General features: G+C 39.6%; 2 protein-coding genes across 3 annotated transcripts in view; one reads left to right on the top strand and one right to left on the bottom strand.

Moving 5' to 3' along the window:
* Positions 1 to 233: 233 nt before the first annotated feature.
* On the bottom strand, positions 234 to 6141 carry GTSF1L (gametocyte specific factor 1 like). The gene is made up of 4 exons (XM_074220726.1): positions 6049 to 6141; positions 5799 to 5907; positions 5319 to 5372; positions 234 to 267 (listed from the first exon to the last, which is right to left on the bottom strand). The coding sequence occupies exons 1-3, from the start codon at positions 6139 to 6141 to the stop codon at positions 5356 to 5358; spliced, it is 219 nt and encodes a 72-aa protein (XP_074076827.1). The 3' UTR covers positions 234 to 267; positions 5319 to 5355.
* A 5648-nt stretch (positions 6142 to 11789) lies between these two features.
* NCKAP1L (NCK associated protein 1 like) overlaps positions 11790 to 20289 on the top strand; it is a 63622-nt gene continuing 55122 nt past the window's right edge. The window contains exons 1-3 of one of the 2 annotated variants that reach the window (XM_074225721.1): positions 11790 to 12019; positions 13268 to 13378; positions 19968 to 20060. In XM_074225721.1, coding sequence (XP_074081822.1) covers positions 11918 to 12019; positions 13268 to 13378; positions 19968 to 20060 — 306 coding nt within the window. In that variant the 5' untranslated portion in view covers positions 11790 to 11917. The remainder of the gene's footprint in view (positions 12020 to 13267; positions 13379 to 19967; positions 20061 to 20289) is intronic. The other variant, XM_074225722.1, reaches the window with a different exon arrangement.

Raw genomic sequence — 20289 nt, 5'->3', positions numbered from 1 at the left:
GAATAAGCCAAACATCGAACTTAAATATAAAATGAGATCTTCAAAGTTTAAAGTGCTTTTCAAGGAGGATGGCAGAATAAGGTATAGACAATACAGAACTTTTTACTGACATTGAGGCATATAAGAACATTTATTAAGTGTTAAAAACAGTTTATGATGCCAACAGTAATAAAAAAAATCATTTAAAATTTAAAAATCCAAAGTTAAAAAGCCAATGTTAAATATTTTAAGCCTTCTTCTGTTGGTTCTTCACTTGCAAGCTTTCCCCTAAAGGTATAGAAAGATGAAAATATCAGGTGGATATTTTTTTAATTAATCAATAAACATTAAAACCGAACCCTAGCTTCACCATGAGTTATAACCTCATGCATACCAAAAAGCAGATTCTTCTTGAATATCCTGTTATCATTCTGACTATACTTAGCCTAACCCAATCATCAGCATATAAAACTCCTGATTTAAAGGTTTGATCTTCAGGAAAAAAAAAATCCCCTCAGAGTGGCAGACTTTAAGGAAATAAAAAACAAACTTGTCTTTTGTTTTATAATTACATTCATTTGTCTACTACTTTCCCCCAATTCAAATAAGTCTTTCCTTACAAAGTTAAGGAACTTATTGCAAAAACAACCAGTTGGGACTTTGCTCTAATAAGCCTTATAACCTAACAAAGAAAATAGGAATAAGACTTCTGTGTCTTCCTATGTGAAACACCTCTTAAAACCTTCTTTCAGGTTTTAGGTCCATGGTATTGAGCCTCTTTAGCTACCTTTGCATGACCTTGGAGCAGAACAATGAGTTTCTGAATACCAATGCTATATACATCCTTCCACTTAGAAATTTGGTTCAAATAGTCATATCTTGAGATTAGATCAATATGGGTTAAGCCATGCTTCTATGATGGTACTGCCCTTTTGAGATTGAAGACAAACTTTAAGAGGTTGGAGGCTTATGATTACGCCCTTGGTTCTTCCGTTCTCATTTTTTCTTTCCACTGTAAAATAAGATACTAGGAAAAGAAGGTATTTTTTTTAAATATCTTTTTTTTTTGCAAGGCAATGGGGTTAAATGGCTTGCCCAAGGCCACACAGCTAGGTAATTATGTGTCTGAGGCCGGATTTGAACTGCTTTATCCACTGTGCCACCTAGGTGCCTTATAAGAAGGTATTTTTAAAACTAGAAACTTAAGTTTAATAAGATTTACTATTTAGGTTGGGATTTCTTGGGGGAAGAACAGAAGGAAGAGGGAATAAAGAGAAATGACAATACCTTTGGATATTAGAAGTACTAAAATACTTTTAGGACAAAACCTATATACTAAAGTTAGAGGGTAAATCAAGCTGGTGTCACTGTCTTAGACCATCATTTTCTACAGTTCTTAGTATTTAAGTTCATAGATTATATTGTTCTCAGGTCATTATTTTGTATAGTTCTTCAAGTTGTTCTAGATTTTTTTTGGTTTAGTCTAGATGTTTTCTTGATATATCCCCTTGCCTCTTATAAAGGACCATTGTGGGGTAAATTTTAGAAGAAAAAAATTCACTTCTTATTTTACTAGACCTAGAAAAGAACACATTTAGGGCTAGAGATTTTCTCCCGAATATAATTTAGAAGACTTTAGGATGACTTTCTCTAGTAGTAAAGCTCCCATTCTTGCTTTTTATGTTTTGCCAAAATATTCTAGATTTGGGACTAAGCAGAATTTAGAGATCTTCTAGTTCAGTACTCATTTTCCAGATTAAAAAAGCCCCAAGACTTGCTGGGGGCAGAGCCAAGATGGCGACAAGAAGGGATCGAGTCTTAGGAGCTCTCTGATAAAATTCATCAGCTAAGGACTCTAACTAAACTTTCGAGAGACAGAACCCACAAAGGGTCCCAGTGAGGCAGTTCTCCCACTCAAGGTAACCTGGAAAAGAGCAGAAAGGCTCTGCTCCCCGGGATTGGAGAGGTGGCCTGCCAGAGGGGTGGCCCACCAGAGCCAAAGAACCTCAGCCTCATTGAGGCAGCCCTAGGGCACTGGGAGTCTCAGCTCACAGCAGCGGGGGAGTCTCCTGAGCTGTACCCCAGGGAGCACCAGGCACAAAGTGGGAGAACAGTGGGGGACCTCTGCCAGAGTGAGCACGTAGAGCCCAGCCCTCAGGGCACACAGCAAGCAGCATGGTCTTTCCCCAGCCCTGATCCAGGAAATAGAAGCAGGCAGAGCTGGTAAGCAGGAACCCCCAGAGCATGAGCCCATTGAGCTGAGGGAGGGGAGTGAAGAGAGACTTCAGAGCTCTGTCTTCTGCCTCTGGAACAGGATTCTGGGGCTCTGACCACATTCAGATCCTGATAGCAGTCTAAGCCCCCCCCCTCCATAGAACAGCAGGGGCCCCCCAACCTCAGCCCCGTGGCAGAGGGAGGTGCTTATAGTCATTCACAGACCAGGAGGGAGGACAGAGGCTCACACACTGAGACCCTTGTGAGAGTGTCCCAAAAGCTCAAGAAACACCCCAAACCAGGCCCAGGCTGGGAAAATGAGCAAGCAGAGAAACAAAAAGAAGACTATTGAGAAATATTTTGCAAATGAGCCCAAGAAGGACCAAAATACTCAGTCTGAAGATGAGGAAGCACAAGCTCCTGCATCTAAAGACTCCAAGAAAAACAGAAATTGGGCTCAGGCTATGACAGAGCTCAAAAAAGACTTTGAAAATCAAATGAGGGAGTTGGAAGACAAACTGGGAAAAGAAAGGCGAGAGATGCAGGAAAAACATGAAAATGAAGTCAGCAGCTTAGTCAAGGAAATCCAAAAAAATGCTGAAGAAAATAGCATGCTAAAGAACAGCTTAGGTCAAATGGATAAAACAGTTCAAAAAGTTATTGAGGAGAAGAATGCTTTAAAAAAGCAAAATTGGCCAGATGGAAAAAGAGATAAGAAAACTCTGAGGAGAACAAATCCTTCAGACAAAGAATAGAATTCAGGGATATTGATGAATTTAACAGAAATCAGGAATCAATACTTCAAAACAAAAAAAAAATGAAAAATTAGAAGAAAATGTGAAATATCTCATTGAAAAAACAACTGATATGGAAAACAGACTTAGGAAAGATAATTTAAAAATTATTGGAATACCTGAAAGTCATGATCAGGAAAAGAGCCTTGACATCATTTTCAAAGAATTACTACAGGAAAATTGCCCTGATATCCTAGAAGCAGAGGGCAAAATAGAAATGGAGAGAATCCACTGATCCCCCCGAGAAAGAGATCCCAAAAAACCAACCCCTAGGAATATTATAGCCAAGTTCCAGAACTCCCAAGTCAAAGAGAAAATATAAGCAGCCAGAAGGACACAGTTCAAATATCGTGGAGCTGTAGTCAGGATCACACAGGACTTAGCAGCAGCTACATTGGAAGCTCATAGGGCTTGGAATACAATATACTGGAAGGCAAGAGAACTTAGAATGCAGCCAAGAATGAACTACCCAGCAAGGCTGAATGTCCTATTCCAGGGAAAAAGATGGACTTTCAATGAACCAGGGGAATTTCAAATGTTCCTTTTGGAATGGCCAGAGCTGAACAGAAGGTTTGATCTTCAGATACAGGACTCAGGTGAAGCATGGAGATTGGTGGAGAGGGGGGGAAATATGAGGGACTTAATGAGCATGAACTGCATGTATTCCTGCATAGAAAAATGACACTGATGATACTCATATGAACCTTCTCAGTTAATAGAGCAGGTAGAGAGAGCTTTTATAGTTGAAGCACAGGAGAAAGCTGAATTCGAAGATAAAATATGGTATAAAAATGGAGTCAATAGAAAAAAAGGGAAATGGAATGGGAGAAAGAAAAAGGAGAGGGGGAATAGTCTAAGCTATTTCACATAAGATTTTTTTTATTACAATGAGCTATTGCAATGATATGAAAGGGGGGAGGCAAGGGGGAATGAGGGAAACTTTGCTCTCAGAGATGGCTAGGAGAGGAAACAGCAAATATACTCAATGGGGTATAGACATCTGGAGTAAGAAGGAGGGGGGAACAGGGGGAAGGGGTGGGGATGTGAATAAAGGAGGAGAGGATGGACCATGGGGGAAGAACGGTCAGATATAACACATTTTCTTTCTTACTTCTCGCAAGGGGCTGGGAATGGAAGGCCTGCCTAGGACCACAGGGTTGGGTGGATTCTGGGCCTAAGGGGTGGTATGGGGGCTCAGGGCTTCTTGGCCCCAGGACCAGGGATCTGTCTGCTGCGCCACTTAGCGACCCTACAGCAGAGTCATAGTGAAAGGAGAGAGAAAATAGAGTACATGGTAGTGGAGAAATAAGAAAGGAGGGAGTTGCGATCAGCAATGGCAATGGTGGAAAAATATAGAAATAACTTTTGTGATGGACTTATCATAAAGAATGAGATCCACCCATGACAGAGTTGTTGGTGTTGGAACAAAGACTCAAGCACATTTTATTATTATTTGGGGGAGGGTACAGGGCAAGTGGAGCTGGATGGCCTGCCTGGGGCCACATAGCAGGGTAATCTTTGGGTGTCTGGGGCTGGATTTGGACCCAGGTGCTCCTGGCTCAAGGGCCAATGCTCTGTCTGCCACCCAGCCACCCCTACTATTATTACTATTTTATTTTGGGTCTTTTTTTTTGTTTTTTTTTTTTTCCGTTTTTGCAGGGCAGTGGGGATCGGGTGGCTTGCATGTCACACGGCTGGGTGATTGTTGGGTTTACCAGGCTGGATATGGACTCGGGTGCTCGTGGCTCCAGGGCTGGTGCTTCGTCCATTGCACCACCTGGCCATACCTACAATTATTACTATTATTATTTTTTATTTTAATTTCTCTCCCCTTTACTTTTTTTGCCCAAACAAATCTATCTATATTCATGGGGGAGGAGGGGTATTTTGTTTATTTGTAAACAAGAATATTTTATTAATGTAAAAAAAATTTGTATAAGATGAGAATAAAAATAAATATAATTTTTAAAAAAGCCCCAAAACTTTTAGGTAGGCATTATTTGAAAGATTCTATAGATAAATGTACATTCATATGACAATTATACTGTTAACCTATAGAGGCAGGATTTTACTTGCAAATTTATTTTCTAGTTCTGGTTGAAAGATCTGATAAGAGAAACATCTAACCTGAGAATAACTCAAAACAATTCAAATTCTTCCTTGTCAAAGCCAGTTGAACTTGCTACAGGTACACTCTAAAAGTTTGATTCTACTTGATCAACTTATTTTATCCCTATGCCAAGGCATTAAATTTCCAAGAGACTTTAAATAAGACTCAAGGAGCTAAAAACATACCTTGAGACTGATCATAGCCTGCTTCTCTATTCTTACCTGTGGCTCACTTTGACCTTTGTGGTAAGTCTGTAGCTCATACTGGTTCAAAATCTAAGGGAAGAAATTTCAAAGCATTAAGGATCTGAAAGTTACGATAAACTAAAACACAATTTAGCAAGGTTAAATTTCTTTTTTCTTTTTAGGTTTTTTTTTTTTTTGCAAGGCAAATGGGGTTAAGTGTCTTGCCCAAGGCCACATAGCTAGGTAATTAAGTGTCTGAGGCTGGATTTGAACTCAGGTACTCCTGACACCAGGGCTGGTGCTCTGTCTACTGCGCCACCTAGCAGCCTGCAAAGTTAAATTTCTTGCCTTGGATATGTCATTTTTTAAAAATGTTAGACTTTTTGCTTTAGCACTTGAATCTCTCTTTGAGGGAAATTGTAGTTTCCAGTGTTCAATTAACTTTGAACTTCAGAGTAAGGGTGAGAATGGTCTTTCTCCAGCCAAGTGAGAGCCTTTCGTAAAGATCTTGCCTACCAGTTTTGTCTGGACAGGTATCCTCATGTTTTTGAAGGTCTTTATGAGGGACCACATGACGAGCATTATATTTGCAGCTAGCCATTTGTTTTGCCTTCTTTGGGTTTTTCTGAAAAGAAAGCCCTACTGTTAGAAGGGGCATAAAGAAGTTCTTACTGTCCCTTTTCCTATGCCATTTGTATCTCTCCCCAACCCCCACCCCCTAGAGCTTATACTCTATGACTTAGGGAGCTAGATTAGAAATACTCACCAGCCTGCACTGTGCCAGGTGGTACTGCATTCGACTTTCTGATATGAAATGATTTGGGTCATAGGGGCACTGTACTTTGTTGTCTGGATCCATGATACCTGGACAGCAGGAATCATACAGTGGCAAAACACAGAAGAAAGAAGCTAACACATAAGGCCAACAATTTTGACAATGTCTTTCTCAAAATAGAATGGATAAGATAGGTTTCCTCCTATTCTATTTCTAGGAGAGGCTTCAATAGCCTGAAGCTGCTGCTTTAAGGGCTCCCTAGGTAAAGAGAGTCTGCCTCTCTACTCAATAAGTAGGTCTTCCCACAAGTTTGACTTGTGTTTTTAGATTTCTGGGAACCACGAGATTTGTGCTGTTAGAGTAAAATATTGTCCATCCCCCCCCCCATGAAGACAATTCTAACATTTGTGAAGTGCCTAATGTGTGTGGCATAGAAGGGAAAAATAAAAGTCCCTGAATTCAATGAGTTTACATTCTACTGGATTAAAAATATCAGTCAACTTCCCTTACATCTTATTTAAGCCGTGGGAAACCAGGACTGAGGAACTCAAATTTCTTCATTGCCCTATCAATTAATTGACAACATTTCTTGGTGACTGTGCCAAACCCTGGGGGGATAAAAAAAAAGAGGTAAAAAAGACAGAGGCAAAAAAGCTTTTAAGGAGCTTACAATTTAGCGTTAGAAGACTGTCTAAAGTCTTGGGGTTTTCTTTGTCCTACAAGAGATGCTCATTAAAACAATAGAACTGCAACTTCTTCAGATTCAGTGCCTGGGTAGCCTAGTCTCAAAGTTTGCCACCCTGAAGGAACCCTAGGTATTTGTCAATAAAAAAAAGTCTAGAAAGAAGAGAAGTTCTTAGAAGAACCAAGCCCCTGGAGGTCAGCTGTCCCCCTCCCCGCTTTCTCCTCTACAGTTCTTTGCCTTCAGCAAAGCCTTCCAACTTCACATCCCTGATCTGTGTCCTGATGAACTTGATTAGGTGGAGAGAAAATTATTACTGAGAGCAGCCACTCAGAGGTTGGCATGCACGTGCTGTCTGGGGAGCCCAAACGTTAGCTGCCACTCTTGCATCAAGGACTCCCAAGTTACCCAGGCAACAGCTGCCGGCCAGGATTGTTGAAAATCCAGATCAAGAAAACCTGGCGTGAACAGTGGGAAGGGAGGAGGGTGAGTTTATTCCAGATCAGCTTTCTATCACGCCCGAGGCTCTGGCAGAGGGTATAGAGATAGGTTGACAAATGCCGGAAGCCACATCTGCCACCTAAGTGATTAAGTCCAAGGATTTAGGCACAGGTGGCTCTCAGGGAACACCGTCACAAGCCAGTGCCTCTGTTTAAAGCTCCCCTCGAATTTTAATGACCAGATTAGAGTTAGGAACTGTGTCCTTCACTTAAACCTCTTCAAATATAGGGTTTACTAAGTATTCTAGAACACTATTAAATCTTGTTATCAATGATAGGAGCCTGTACTAATCTAGGAGTTAGTTGTCAGAGCATAAGATTGTATAGTGGAGGAAAATGAGGCTCAGAGAGAGAAAAGAACAAGACCTTGGTCCTATAGGTAAGAGCCAGGATTTCGGCCTAAGAACTCCCCACTGCAAATTCAGTTTTTACTAAACTGTCAAATTCTTTCCAAAGCTTATTGTAGATAATTTTAGAATCATAGCAATTGTGGTTTGGAGAAAGGGTAACTTTTTTTAATTGAAGTTGTATAAAGCAAGTTAGGGAAAAAGCTGTCCAGCCTTTGAACCAGGTTGTAGTGATTAAGGAATTTCTTAGAACTTGGAGTGAGTTCTAGAGCCTGGGTAATTCCCAATTGGTTAATCCTTTCCCTAATTACACTGAATGGAAAATCTTGGGCATACAATTTGAGAGCTCCTTAAAGGTGAATATTTCAGACTTGATAACTTTGTGAACAAATGATTTAATATATGGAAAGTGCTTTACAAGTCTTGAAATTCTAAGGAAAGTTACCTTTTATTATTATTTTTACCTTTTATTATTACCTATTATTATCTTTCTGCCAGCCACATTCACTCCCACAAACTAATTAAGAGACTTACCTAATTCTTGCAGTAGTCTGCCTTGTGCATTAAGAATTCAAGGGGAAAGGGTACCTTCAGGAATAAAAATCTTTCTGCAAGACAGTAGGAGAAAGGCTTATGAAGGGACAACGGCTGTTCTTCAGAAGGGTGAAAAATGGCTCTGACCTCAATTCTACCTTAACTGCTCCATACTGATCACAGAATCCATGCTTTCTCCCTTAAGTGATTAGAGGTTTGACTTTACAGCTCTCATAAGGGAGACTTCTACCTACCTCTCAATTTTTTTAAGCTTGTTTTTGTGACACTGACCCCTTTTTCTGTCTAGGGAAATCTTTGGATTTCAGAATCATATTTTTTAGATGTATAAGATACACAGGTTTACAAAGGAAACCAAATACATTGAAATACAGTTTATCAAGATATTTAATAAAAGCAAAAAATTAATAGACACCAGATTAAAAAACCCTGAGACTTAAGCTTTTTTTCTTTAAAATATTCAGAAGATAAACCTCATTAAAATGCCTAATGTGTGCTTAACACATTGCTCAGGAAACAGGAGTATAAAGATACAGACCCTGCCCTCCAGAAGGTTAACCTCCTATTAGAGTTGAAATCCATGAAGGAAACATGATAAATTACACATGAAGTTAGATGCTAGAGACTAAATCCTATAGGACATTAAAAGAGACAGAGATTGATGAAGAGAGGGGTCAAGGAAAGTAGACTTCTTAGAGGAAACAAGATGACCCTGGGTCTTGAAGGTGAGGTGAAGGGAACCAGGATAACAAAGAGACTATCCTGAGTAGAAGAAAAAGTCAGGGGAAAGCTGGGTCAGGGAGGGCCTTGAAAAAGGATATGATGAAATGTATTCCAAAGTCTTCCAGGAAATCTCCACTCACCTTAAAGCAAAAGAGGCTAATCTTATGGCTGCTCCACTTCCTAATTTAAGAGCTCTTCTGGCCCTACTTTTATCCTGTCTCCTATTTTGGAGAAAACCAATGAAATATCTCCAAACCTATTTAGGATATGCTGGCCCTAATTCTTCCCCACCCCTCCCAGACAGCAGGTGATTCCAATCCTTCTAATGGCCCGCACACCACCTGATCCTGTGATTTTCAAAATCTTTTAGTATCCTAAGATCAAAACAGAGTAAACTTGAAAGAAAGTCACTCAAACCCTTCCCTCTCCCTCCTCCCTCTGCGCCCCCCCTCTTCTCCCAAGTAAAGAAAGACTATCCTTCCTTGCTGTCTGACTTTTTTCCATTAGTAATTCATTCCTTCATATTATGTATTGCTCTTTCCAGACTGCTCTTTTAAAGACCAAATGCCCTTGGGAGGGAAAACACATTAAGTTCCTAACAGCCTAGTGTGAATGAATTTTCCCCAAGAGCAAATTAATCCCTTGAGCCTAGGGAAGCTAAAACTGAAAACAAATTTGTCCAATCCTAATTTTACCTAAACTCCATCCCTTCCCTTTCTCTTCAAAAGAACAACAACAAATAAAACTTCCCAGAAAATACAGTAAATGAATTAGAGATTTCCTTGTGTAATATTTTAAGAAAGCCCATCTCCTGCACACATAGTTGCTGTTCAGTTGTGTTGGACTCTATGACTCCATTTGGGGTTTTCATGAAGATAATAGAGTTATTTGGTCTTTCCTCCTCCTTACAGATGAGGCAACTGAGGCAAATAGGGTTCAGTGATTTGCCCAGGGTCATACAGATAGTCAATATTTGAGGCCAGATTTGAAAATTTCCTGACTCCTGTGCACTGTGGTACCACCTAGCTGCCTGAACACCTAGCCTTCCTTCCCCCGCCCCACCCCCCCCCATTTTAAAGGCACAACTGCTATGAGGGATAGCACATGTAATTTCCTTTTGCTTATAATTGATCATTTCTTACTAAAAATGAATGGAACACATATTAACCTTGCTCTGTAGTAGGCACAGTGCTAATGTCTGAAGATACAAGAAATGCAAAAATCAATTTGAATGGGTAGACAGGATGCCAGCAACTGGATAGTACAAGACCTATGCAGTAAAATTGACACAAAGCCTTGGGGCAACCAGGAAGGCTTCCTCCTCAAGGGGGGATTTGAATCTCCTTGAAGGAAATTAGTAAATCTAGGAGATAGAGGTGGGTAGCAAAAGCACTCTAAGCCTGGGAACAAAAGTAGCACCCATATGGTGAATGGCAGATCATGTGTGAGGGACAGCAAGTCAGCAAGTCTAACTGGATTGATTTGGAAGGATTTAATGTGGAATAAAAGTGAAAAAGTAGGAAGAGATCAGGTTGTGAAAAGCTTTTAAAACCAAACAGAAGATTTTATATTTGATCCTGGAGGTAATTGACCTACTCAGATGTGTGATTCAGGAAAATCATTTTTGGCAACTATATGAAGTATGGATTAGGATAGGGGAGAGACTTGAAGGTCAGAAGATCATTCTGAAAGCTACAGCAATAATTCAGTTGAGAGGTGATCAACTAGGGTGACTATATGAGTGGGAAGGTGTTATGATGGGCAGTCAGGTGGCAGAGATCCTGAGATCAAATATGGCCTCAGACATTTTCTAGTTGTGTGATCTTGAGCAAGTCACTTAACCCTAATTGTCTCCAAAAGGAAAGAAAAAAGGAAAAGAAGAAAAGGCAAAATTGAGCAACTGATTAAGATATGTTGTTTTCAATGAGAGTGAAGAGGCTAAGATTGGGGACCTGAGTATCTAGGAGGATGCTAGCCCCCTTGTCAATAATAAGATTTGGAAGAGGGGAGAGTTTGGGAGAGAGATGACGAGTTATATTTTGGACATATTGAGTTTGAGAAGATATCTGAAAAGTCATCCAATTGGAGATATTCTGCAGGTCTGGAGCTCAGGAGAGAGTTTAGGGATGAATATGGTGATTTGGTAATTTAAAAAAATTTTTTTTTACAAGGCAATGGGGTTAAGTGGCTTGCCCAAGGCCATACAGCTAGGTAATTATTATGTGTCTGATGCTGGATTTTAACTCAGGTACTCCTGACTTCAGGGTCGGTGCTCTATCCACTGTGCCACCTAGCCGCCCCAGAATATGGAGATTTGGGAATCATCTCTACAGAGATAATTGAATCAATGGAAGATGGTGAGATTAAGTGAAATAATTTGGAGGAATAGGGCTCAGGACATATCCTTGGGAAGACATGCCCATTTAGTGGATATAACCTGGATGAAGATACAGCAAAGTTACCTGAGTAGGTATAGTCTGATAAATAGGAGGAAAACTAGGAGACAGTAATTAGTGCCAAATAAAAGATGTTGGAGGAGTTTAGAGGAAGCTGGATTAGTTAGATTTGAGGAAGGTTTTAGAGAATGTGTGGGTTTGAGATGGGTGGAGAGAACTGTGTGTGTTTGAGGGGGAGTAGGAAGGCATTTTTGTTGAAGGGACCTTGCTAAGCAAGCATGAGGTGGGAACAGTAGAGAGGTAAGGAATAGAGGCTACCTGTTGGGCAGTAGTGGGAGCTAAAGCTGGGGATTGAGACTGGGACTAGATCACGGGCTTTGAATGCCAGGCAAGTTTCCTTTTGCATCGGGAGTTGCCTCTCCTTCCTCTCCCCTCACCCTACAAGTGCTGAAAGGGGAAGTCTCTCGGGGTGGATTTATAAAAGGGAAGCAGAAGCTCTCAGAGCTTGTGAACTATGACAGCTTTCAGTCCTGGAGCCAATCACAGAGGCAACAGGAAGACAGATTCACCAACAGGCCAGTTCTTCCCCGCCCTGAGCATTTGGTTGACTAGTGATCAGGGCCTACGGTGAAAAATCCCCCCACCAGCTCAGTGGTCATCATGTCGATGACCTCCTGTTACCAGCAAAAGTTGACAGAGAAGCTCACCATTCTAAATGACCGAGGGCGTGGGGTTCTCATTCGTATTTATAACATCAAGAAGGTAAGCTGGATCAGCTCGACCTGTCCTCTGGGCTTCTACGTAGAGGGAAATTGGTGGGAGTTTGTTGTCCTGAGGCCCTCAAGGTTGCACTTACTCTCTTCTACACTAAGCTTTACTTTTTGCCCATTTGAGTGGTCTCTGGTCCCAGCTAAAGGACTGGAGGAGACTTACTCCTCTAGCATGATGGAAGGCCAGATGGGTGGGTTTCTTCTCTAGTTCCCTCTTTCCTCAGACTGAGTCTCATCACTGGTCATCCCCTATTACCTCTGGGGCTAGATGGTCCATGTTAATATCCTGCCTCAATGACCCCCCCCAGGTGACCTTGGGAAAAATCTTTAATTTCCATGAAAATTCCTTCATCCAAAGGATGAAAGGATTGGACTAGAGGAATCTAGGACCCTTCCAGGCTTCTAGATGTTTATTTTATGATTGATGCATTGTGAGAATCTGTTTTTTAGCTAGGGCAGAAGCAACAATTATATTCTGAACCTCTTGGAGAAAGGATTTGAACCAGTCTCCAGATTCACAGTCATACTGATATTTCACACAAACTCTTCAGTTAAGACCTTATCATGAAAGGGTTGGGGACAGGGGAGAACCTATTGCCTGGGTAGAGAAGGGTAATGTCTTTTGAGATAGATATATCCATTGTTTACCCCTCCAGACTGGGATAACCCACACTAATATGTGGTGGGTGTAGGAGCAATGAGTTGGATGGTTATTAAGTAGAGCAAAAGGTGGATGAGGATGACCAGGAAAGAGAGAGGGGCAGGGATGGAGGAGAGGGTGGGGGGCTAGAAAGGAGAGGAGCAGGGAAGAGTTTTATGCCTTTTACTATTAACATATGTTCCATAAGTGAGTTTCTGACACATGTCTCCCATAATCTCCCACAGTGCCCTTTGTGGAGGAGCTTGTAGTGAACCTCCCCCGAATCCATTTTAGTTGTAGGTCTGCCAAGCAGACTGACTGTCGTACTTGCTCCTTCCGGTCTTGGTTAGGGTTGTGAGTTGGTTTAGCTTCCTCTTTGTGCGGGGCCAGGCAGAGAGAAGCTGGTGACTTTTGTTACCTCCCATTCTCTGATGTTTTTGTGGCCAGCTGCTTTAGCTAACTCTTGATGCCAGACCTCAGGGAATGAGTCTCAGATCCCTCCTTCCTCAAGTGGGCTTGGAAGGACAAATGAGGCAGGCAGAGGGATGCTTCTAGTTGGTCAGAGGGCAGGTGGACATCCTCTCTGTTCTCTTTTACCAGACTTGTTCAGACCCTAAATCCAAGCCACCTTTTCTCCTGGAAAAGTCCATGGAATCATCTGTCAAGTACATCAGCAAGAAATTCCCCAATGTAGATGTCCGAAGCAGCACGGTGAGGAACCTGCTTCTCTCTTTTTTTTAATTAAATTTTTTTTTTCAGCTAACAAACAATTATCTTCTCTCCCATCTTTCACCCTCTACCCTGGAAACAAAGAAAGAAAATGAAAATAAAATTCTTATAACAAATATACATAGTATAAACAAAGCCAGCTCCCACATTGGCCATGTTCTCTCTTTTGATTAGGATGAGCTAGACCCTCATTCTCCAACTACCTTTTCCCTAAATTTGGTAGGGGGTGAGAGATTAAAAATTATAACATTTATAGAAGCATTCTTTACATTTTATTTTATTTTTGTTTTATTTTATTTTATTTTTAGGTTTTTGCAAAGCAAATGGGGTTAAGTGGCTTGCCCAGGGCCACACAGCTAGGTAATTATTAAGTGTTTGAGACTGGATTTGAACTCAGGTACTCCTGACTCCAGGGCCAGTGTTTCATCCACTTCGCCACCTAGCCCCCCCCATTTTATTTTATTTATTACTCACCACAACCCTGTGAATTAGTCAATTATTATTAACCACCATCCCACTGAATTGCTTAAATGATTTTTTTTTTTGGATTTGATTTATCTTTTGGTTATAACTTTGTAAGTTCTCCAAATATTCATTCTGAGAATGTAAGACTGGAAACCTCAACTGGCCAAACAGTGGCCCCTCCTTGCCACAGTCAGAGTTGGTGAAAATACTCTCTGAAATCAAAACTTCCTAATCATTTTTGGTTGGACTCCTTGGGCAATCAATATGGTGAAAGCTATAAACTGTTTCAGAATTGTGTTTTTAAATGCACAGAATTATAAAGAAAACCAAATATATTGAAATATAATTATTAAAAACAATTTTTCAAAGTTCATGGGCCCAAATTAAGAATACTTGCTTTAGGGGAAGAAAACTAGATCAGCCTAAGGTAAGTGAGGCAGTGAGTAGATCACTGGTCTAGAAGTCAGAAGGGCTGGAGTTCAAGACCAGCCTCAAACACTTGACACTTACTGATGGTGTGACCTTGGGCAAGTCACTTAACCCTATTGCCTTGCATCCAGGGCCATCTCTAGTCGTCCCAATTCATATTTAGCCACTGGATTCAGATGTCTCTGGAGGAGAAAGTGAGGCTGATACCTTAGCACAGCACCCCCTCACTCAAATCCAATTCATGTGCTTGTCATGGCATCACCTCTCTGATGTCATGGTCTTCTTCAAGAATGAAGGACAAATGCCATCATCATCTTAGTTAGTAGTTTTCAGGTTTACCCTATCACTTCAGTTTTGCTTCTAACCATTTGGGCCCCATTCTCATTAATCCCTCTTTTTTCCAGCACAGCTTGGTATAATAGAAGGAGTATACCCTAGGTAGAATCCCGATTCTGATGTTGTCTAGTTATCTAACCATAGCATGAAGCTTTTTTCTTTTTCCTTTAAAAATATATTTTCCCCCAATTACATAAGAAATAATTTCTAATATTCACTTAAAATGGTTTTTTTTTAATTCCAAATTCTCTTTCCTTCCTTCCACTTCATTGAGAAGGCAAGCAATTTGATATAAATTATCCATATGCAGTCATGAAAAAGTTGTGAAAATTTTCTTTCACAGATAAAAAAATAAGGAAAATAAAGAAAAAGTATTCTTCAATTTGCAGACTATCAGTTCCTACTCTAGAGGTGAATAGCATTTTTTTTATCATAAGTCCTTCAGAATTGTCTTGGATCATTGTATTACTTAGAATAACTAATGTCATTCTCAATTGATCATCATATAATGGTTCTTATTTCACTGGGCCTTCATGTAAGCCTTTCTGAGTTTTTCTGAGAATATCCTGCTTGTCATTTCTTCTAATACAATAGTACTCACTACAATCATATTTAACAATTTGTTCAGCCATTGAAGACCATCCCCTCAATTTCCAATTCTTTGTCCTCACCAAAAGAGCTACTATAAATATAAATATAGGTATACATAAATATAAATATAGGTCCTTTTCCTTTTTGTGTTTTACTTCTTTGGGATACAGCCCTAGTAGTGATATTACTTGATTAAAGCATATGTGTAGTTCCAAATTGATCTCTAAAATGGTTGAATTAGTATACTGCACCAACAATGCATTCATGATTCAATTTTTCCACATCTTTTCCAACATTTGTCATTCTCTTTTTCTGTTACATCAGTCAATCTGATAGGTGTGAGGTAGTACTTAAAAGTTGTTTTAACTTTCATTTAATTAATAGAGCATTTTTTCATATCATTATAGATAACTTCTATGATTTTATCTGAAAACTGCCTGTTCATTTCCTTTGACCATTTATCAATTGAGGAATGGCTTTTATTTCTATAAATTTAACTCAGTTCTCTCTCTCTCTCTCTCTCTCTCTCTCTCAAGGCAAATGGGGTTAATGGGGTAATTATTAAGTGTCTGAGGCTGGATTTGAACTCAGGTACTCCTGACTCCAGGGCCAGTGCTCTATCCACTGAGTCACCTAGCCTCCCCAGTTCTCTATATATTTAAGAAATTAATGGAAATTAATGGAAATCAACCAAGATGATTTCTATACCCAACGGAGTATGTATATTAGTACTCTTTGAGCCGGTTCTAGTGAGAATAAGGCACTCATGTTCTTCCTTCTACTTCCCTTCATCCTCCCCCACTGTAAGAGCTTTTTAACATCTTTTTTTGTCAGATTATTTACCACATTCTGTCTCTCCCTTTTCTGTTCTCACAGTGCATTCTTCTTTCTTATCCCTTCATTTTATTTTTTTTGATAATTATTCCATAATATTAAATTCACATCTTTGTCCTCTGACTGTGTACTTCTTCTGACTTCCCTTAATAATGAGAGTTTTTAGAAGTTACAAGTATCATTTGCTCATGTAGAAATTTAAATAATTTAATCTTATTGAATCCCTTATGGTTCTTCTTTCCTGTTTACCTTTTTATATTTTTCTTGAGTCTTATATTTGAAAGTCATATTTTCTCTTCAGTTCTGGTATTTTCATCAAGAATGTTTGAAAGCCCTTTATTTCATTCAATAGCCATTTCTCCCCTGAATGATTATATCCAATTTTGCTGGGTAGGTGATTCTTCATTGTAATTCTAACTCTTTTGTTCTCTTGGAATATCATATTCCAAGACCTTTGATGTAGTAGAATCTCCTTTAATGTAGAGGCTACTAAAGCTTGTGTTATCCTAACTGTAGATTCATATTTGAATTGTTTCTTTTTGCTTATAATATTTTTTCTTGATCTAGGAGCTCTAGAATTTGACTATAATAATCTGGGACTTTTCCTTTTGAGAGCTTTTTCAGGAAGTGATCAGAGGATTCTTGTATTTTACCTTGCCTGGTTTTAGAATATAAGACCGTTTTCCTTGATAATTTCTTGAAAGATAATGGATAATCTATTCTTTTAATCATGGCTTTCAAGTAGTCTAATAATTCTTAAACTATCTCTCCTGTATTTATTTTGCAGGTCAGTTGTTTTTCTAATGAGATATTTCACTTTTTATTCCACTTTTTTTCAATCTTTTGTTTCTTCATGTCTCATAAAGTCTTTAGCTGTCACTTGTCCAATTCTTATTTTAAGGAATTAATTTCTTCAGTGAAGTGTACTTCCTTTTCCATTTTGACAATTGTACTATTTTTAAGGAGTTCTTTTCTTCAGTGAATTTTTGTATAACTTTTTCCATTTGGCCAATCCTGTTTTTTTTTTTTTTTGTTTTGTTTTTTTAGGTTTTTGCAGGGCAAACGGGGTTAAGTGGCTTGCCCAAGGCCACACAGCTAGGTAATTATTAAGTGTCTGAGACGGGATTTGAACCCAAGTACTCCTGACTCCAAGGCTGGTGCTTTATCCACTGCACCACCTAGCTGCCCCAAGGCCAATCCTGTTTTTCAAGGCATTCTCTTCATTGGACTTTTGTGCCTCTTTTTCTATTTGACCTATTCTGTTTTTAAAGGGAGGGTGGACTTGGGGAGGTAAAAATCAGAAGCAAAAGTTATTTTCTTCATATTTTTGTGTCTCCTTTACCAAGCTGCTGATTCTATTTTCATGATTTTCTTGCATCACTTTCATTTCTCTTCTCAATTTTTTCCCACTATTTCTAAGCTTTTGACGTAGAAGTTTCTATTTTGTTCTGTGTTTGTGTTTTGAGCTTCCTTGTTGCCATAGAAACTTAAAAAAAATTTTTTTTAGGTTTTTTGCAAGGCAAATGGGTTAAGTGGCTTGCCTAAGGCCATGCAGCTAGGTAATTATTAAATGTCTGAGACCGGATTTGAATCCAGGTACTCCTGACTCCAGGGCTGGTGCTCTATCCACTGTACCTACCACCTAGCCTCCCCATAGTAACTTTCTACAGTTAGGATCTTTTCCTGCTGTTTGCTTATCTTTCTAACCCTATTTCTTGACTTTCACTCTATGCTTAAGTGGGTCTCTGCTTCCAGAGTGGAGGAGGTACCATCTCAAGCTTCAGGGTTTTTGGTGCAACTGTTTTCAGAGATAATTCTGGGAACCTTTCAATTTTCAGTTCTTCCATGGTAGAATGATCTGTGGAGAGGTGTGCTTACCACTATCCTGGACTCTCTGGTGAATGACCACAACACTTTTTTCCACTTTGGAATTGGGGCCAGAGTTCTAGCTCTCCTACAGCTGTAAGTCCCAGGTGTGCTAGTGCTCCTTCTTGCCCTGGGGACTGAGACCTGGGACTGTGATCCAGATTCACATATGGGCAGTACAAAAAAGGCCTGTCTCTGGTGCCAGCATAGTGACTCCTGTGATATCCTTTTGACTCGGTTGTCTAATTCCCTTATTGTCTGTGGGCTGACAGGTCTGCCTCTGATTCTGCTGCTGGTTCACTCCTGTGTCCTCTGTCTAGCTATACTTCTAAGTTTGCTGGGTGGGGCCCTCACTGAACTGTGCTCCATTCTCATCCTAGTACAACAGATCCTTTATTGTTGGCCTTTTAAGTTGTCTTGGGTTGGAAAATGCTTTCACCCTCTTTTTGTAGGTTCTGCTGCTCCAGAATTTGTTTTGAGACATTTAAAGTTATTTGGAATATTCATAGCAGCCCTGTTTGTGGTGGCAAAGAATTGGAAATTAAGGGAATGTCCTTCAATTGGGGAATGGCTTAACAAACTGTGGTATATGTATGTCATGGAACACTATTGCTCTATTAGAAACTAGGAGGGATGGGAATTCAGGGATGCCTGGAAGGATTTGCATGAACTGATGCTAAGCGAGATGAGCAGAATCAGAAAAACATTGTACACACTAACAGCATCATGGAGATGATGATCAACCTTGATGGACTTGCTCATTCCATCAGTGCAACAACCAGAGACAATTTTGGGCTATCAGCAATGGAGAATACCATCTGTATCCAGAGAAAGTATTGTAGAGTTTGAACAAAGACCAGAGATTTAGAAAAATTAATATGGAAAAAAAGTAATCTTATCATGTAATTTTACTATCTCTTATACTTTATTTTTCTTCCTTAAGGATATGATTTCTCTCTCATCACATTCAACTAATATCAATGCATACCATGGAAACAATGTAAAGACTAACAGAATGCCTTCTGTGGGGGGTGGAGGGAAGGAAGCAGGAATGGGGGAAAATTATAAAACTCATAATAAAATCTTTCTAAAAATAACAAAGTTATTTGGAGGAGCTTTGAGGAGAGCTCAGACAAGTTCCTACATTTTCCCTATCCTCTTGGCTCTGCCCTTTGCATGTCCCTTTCATCTCTCTGAGTCCCAGTTTCCTCATCTGTAAAATGGGCATATGAATATTTGCATTAGTTATCACAGAGGATTGTTGATAATGATAATAATTAATGCTGATTATTAATATTATTATGGCTATTATGCTAATAGCTTAACAAATTTTATCTCATTTGATCCTCATAATAAATAGCTGTAAAAGGCAGGTCATCTCTTTTTTTTATAGTTGAGGAAATGGAGGCAAAAGAGGTTAGTGATTTGCCCAGGGTCATGTAGCAAGTAATGTCTCAGGTTGAATTTGAAATCAGGTCTTCCTGACTTCAGACTCAGAGCTCTATATACTGATTTATCTATTGTGTAGAAAGCATTTGGTTTAAGAAAATTGTTATGTACATGTGAGCTGTTATTATCCCTTCTTCTCCCCCAAAGCCAAGGCTTTTTTCAAAATTCTCATCTTTCTTCACCTAAATGTGTCTTTGCTCATTTTCACTTAGAAATGCCTATCTATTATAATATCCATCTACTTCAGTCCCAAGTTTTTCACCTTTTATTCTATTTTTGTGTCTTCTAAATCTTTTAACATATAACTCCATTTAACATACAAATTTCCTAGTGTGGCCATAGAATCATTACTGCTGCATTGGGAAAAGGCTTTGAAAGAATAGTCATTTCATGTATCCTTCTCAGTCTAGGTAGAACTGCATTAAGATTTTCTGCTTATCTCCCCTATGCAAGATTCTCCAAAGAGGAACATATTCCCTTAACCATGTTTTAGCATCTGTTAGGAAGTTTTCCAGGTCTAACCCAAACCCTTCTTGTTGTTAGTTGAACCTAATAATTCTTCCTCTTCTTTTTTTTTGGTTCTGTTTTGTGTTCTTTCCAGCAACACTTGGGGCCTGTTCATCGGGATAAAACAGAGATTGTCAGATTCCTCACCAGCTATTACCAATCATTTGTAGATGTTATGGAATTTCGGGTGAGTGACTTCTAATTCTGTCCTACCCTTGAACTCCTGGGTAGGGACACTGTGGAATCCTTTCTCTCTCTTAGAAGGTTGCTAATCTAAAGAGTTTGAGATTAAATCCATCCTCATTTTAACGATCAAACCACTGGTAGCGGATTTAGGAGGTTTATCTAAAAGGCAACATGGTCAGGGACAATGACCTCCACTGTCTTCCCTTGGAACTTAAGCCAGGAACTCCTAG

The sequence above is a fragment of the Macrotis lagotis genome, chromosome 2, assembly GCF_037893015.1.
Source record: "Macrotis lagotis isolate mMagLag1 chromosome 2, bilby.v1.9.chrom.fasta, whole genome shotgun sequence".
Lineage (NCBI taxonomy): Eukaryota > Metazoa > Chordata > Mammalia > Peramelemorphia > Peramelidae > Macrotis > Macrotis lagotis.
Note: the sequence above shows the minus strand (reverse complement) of the source record. Positions and strands in the feature narration are given on the sequence as shown.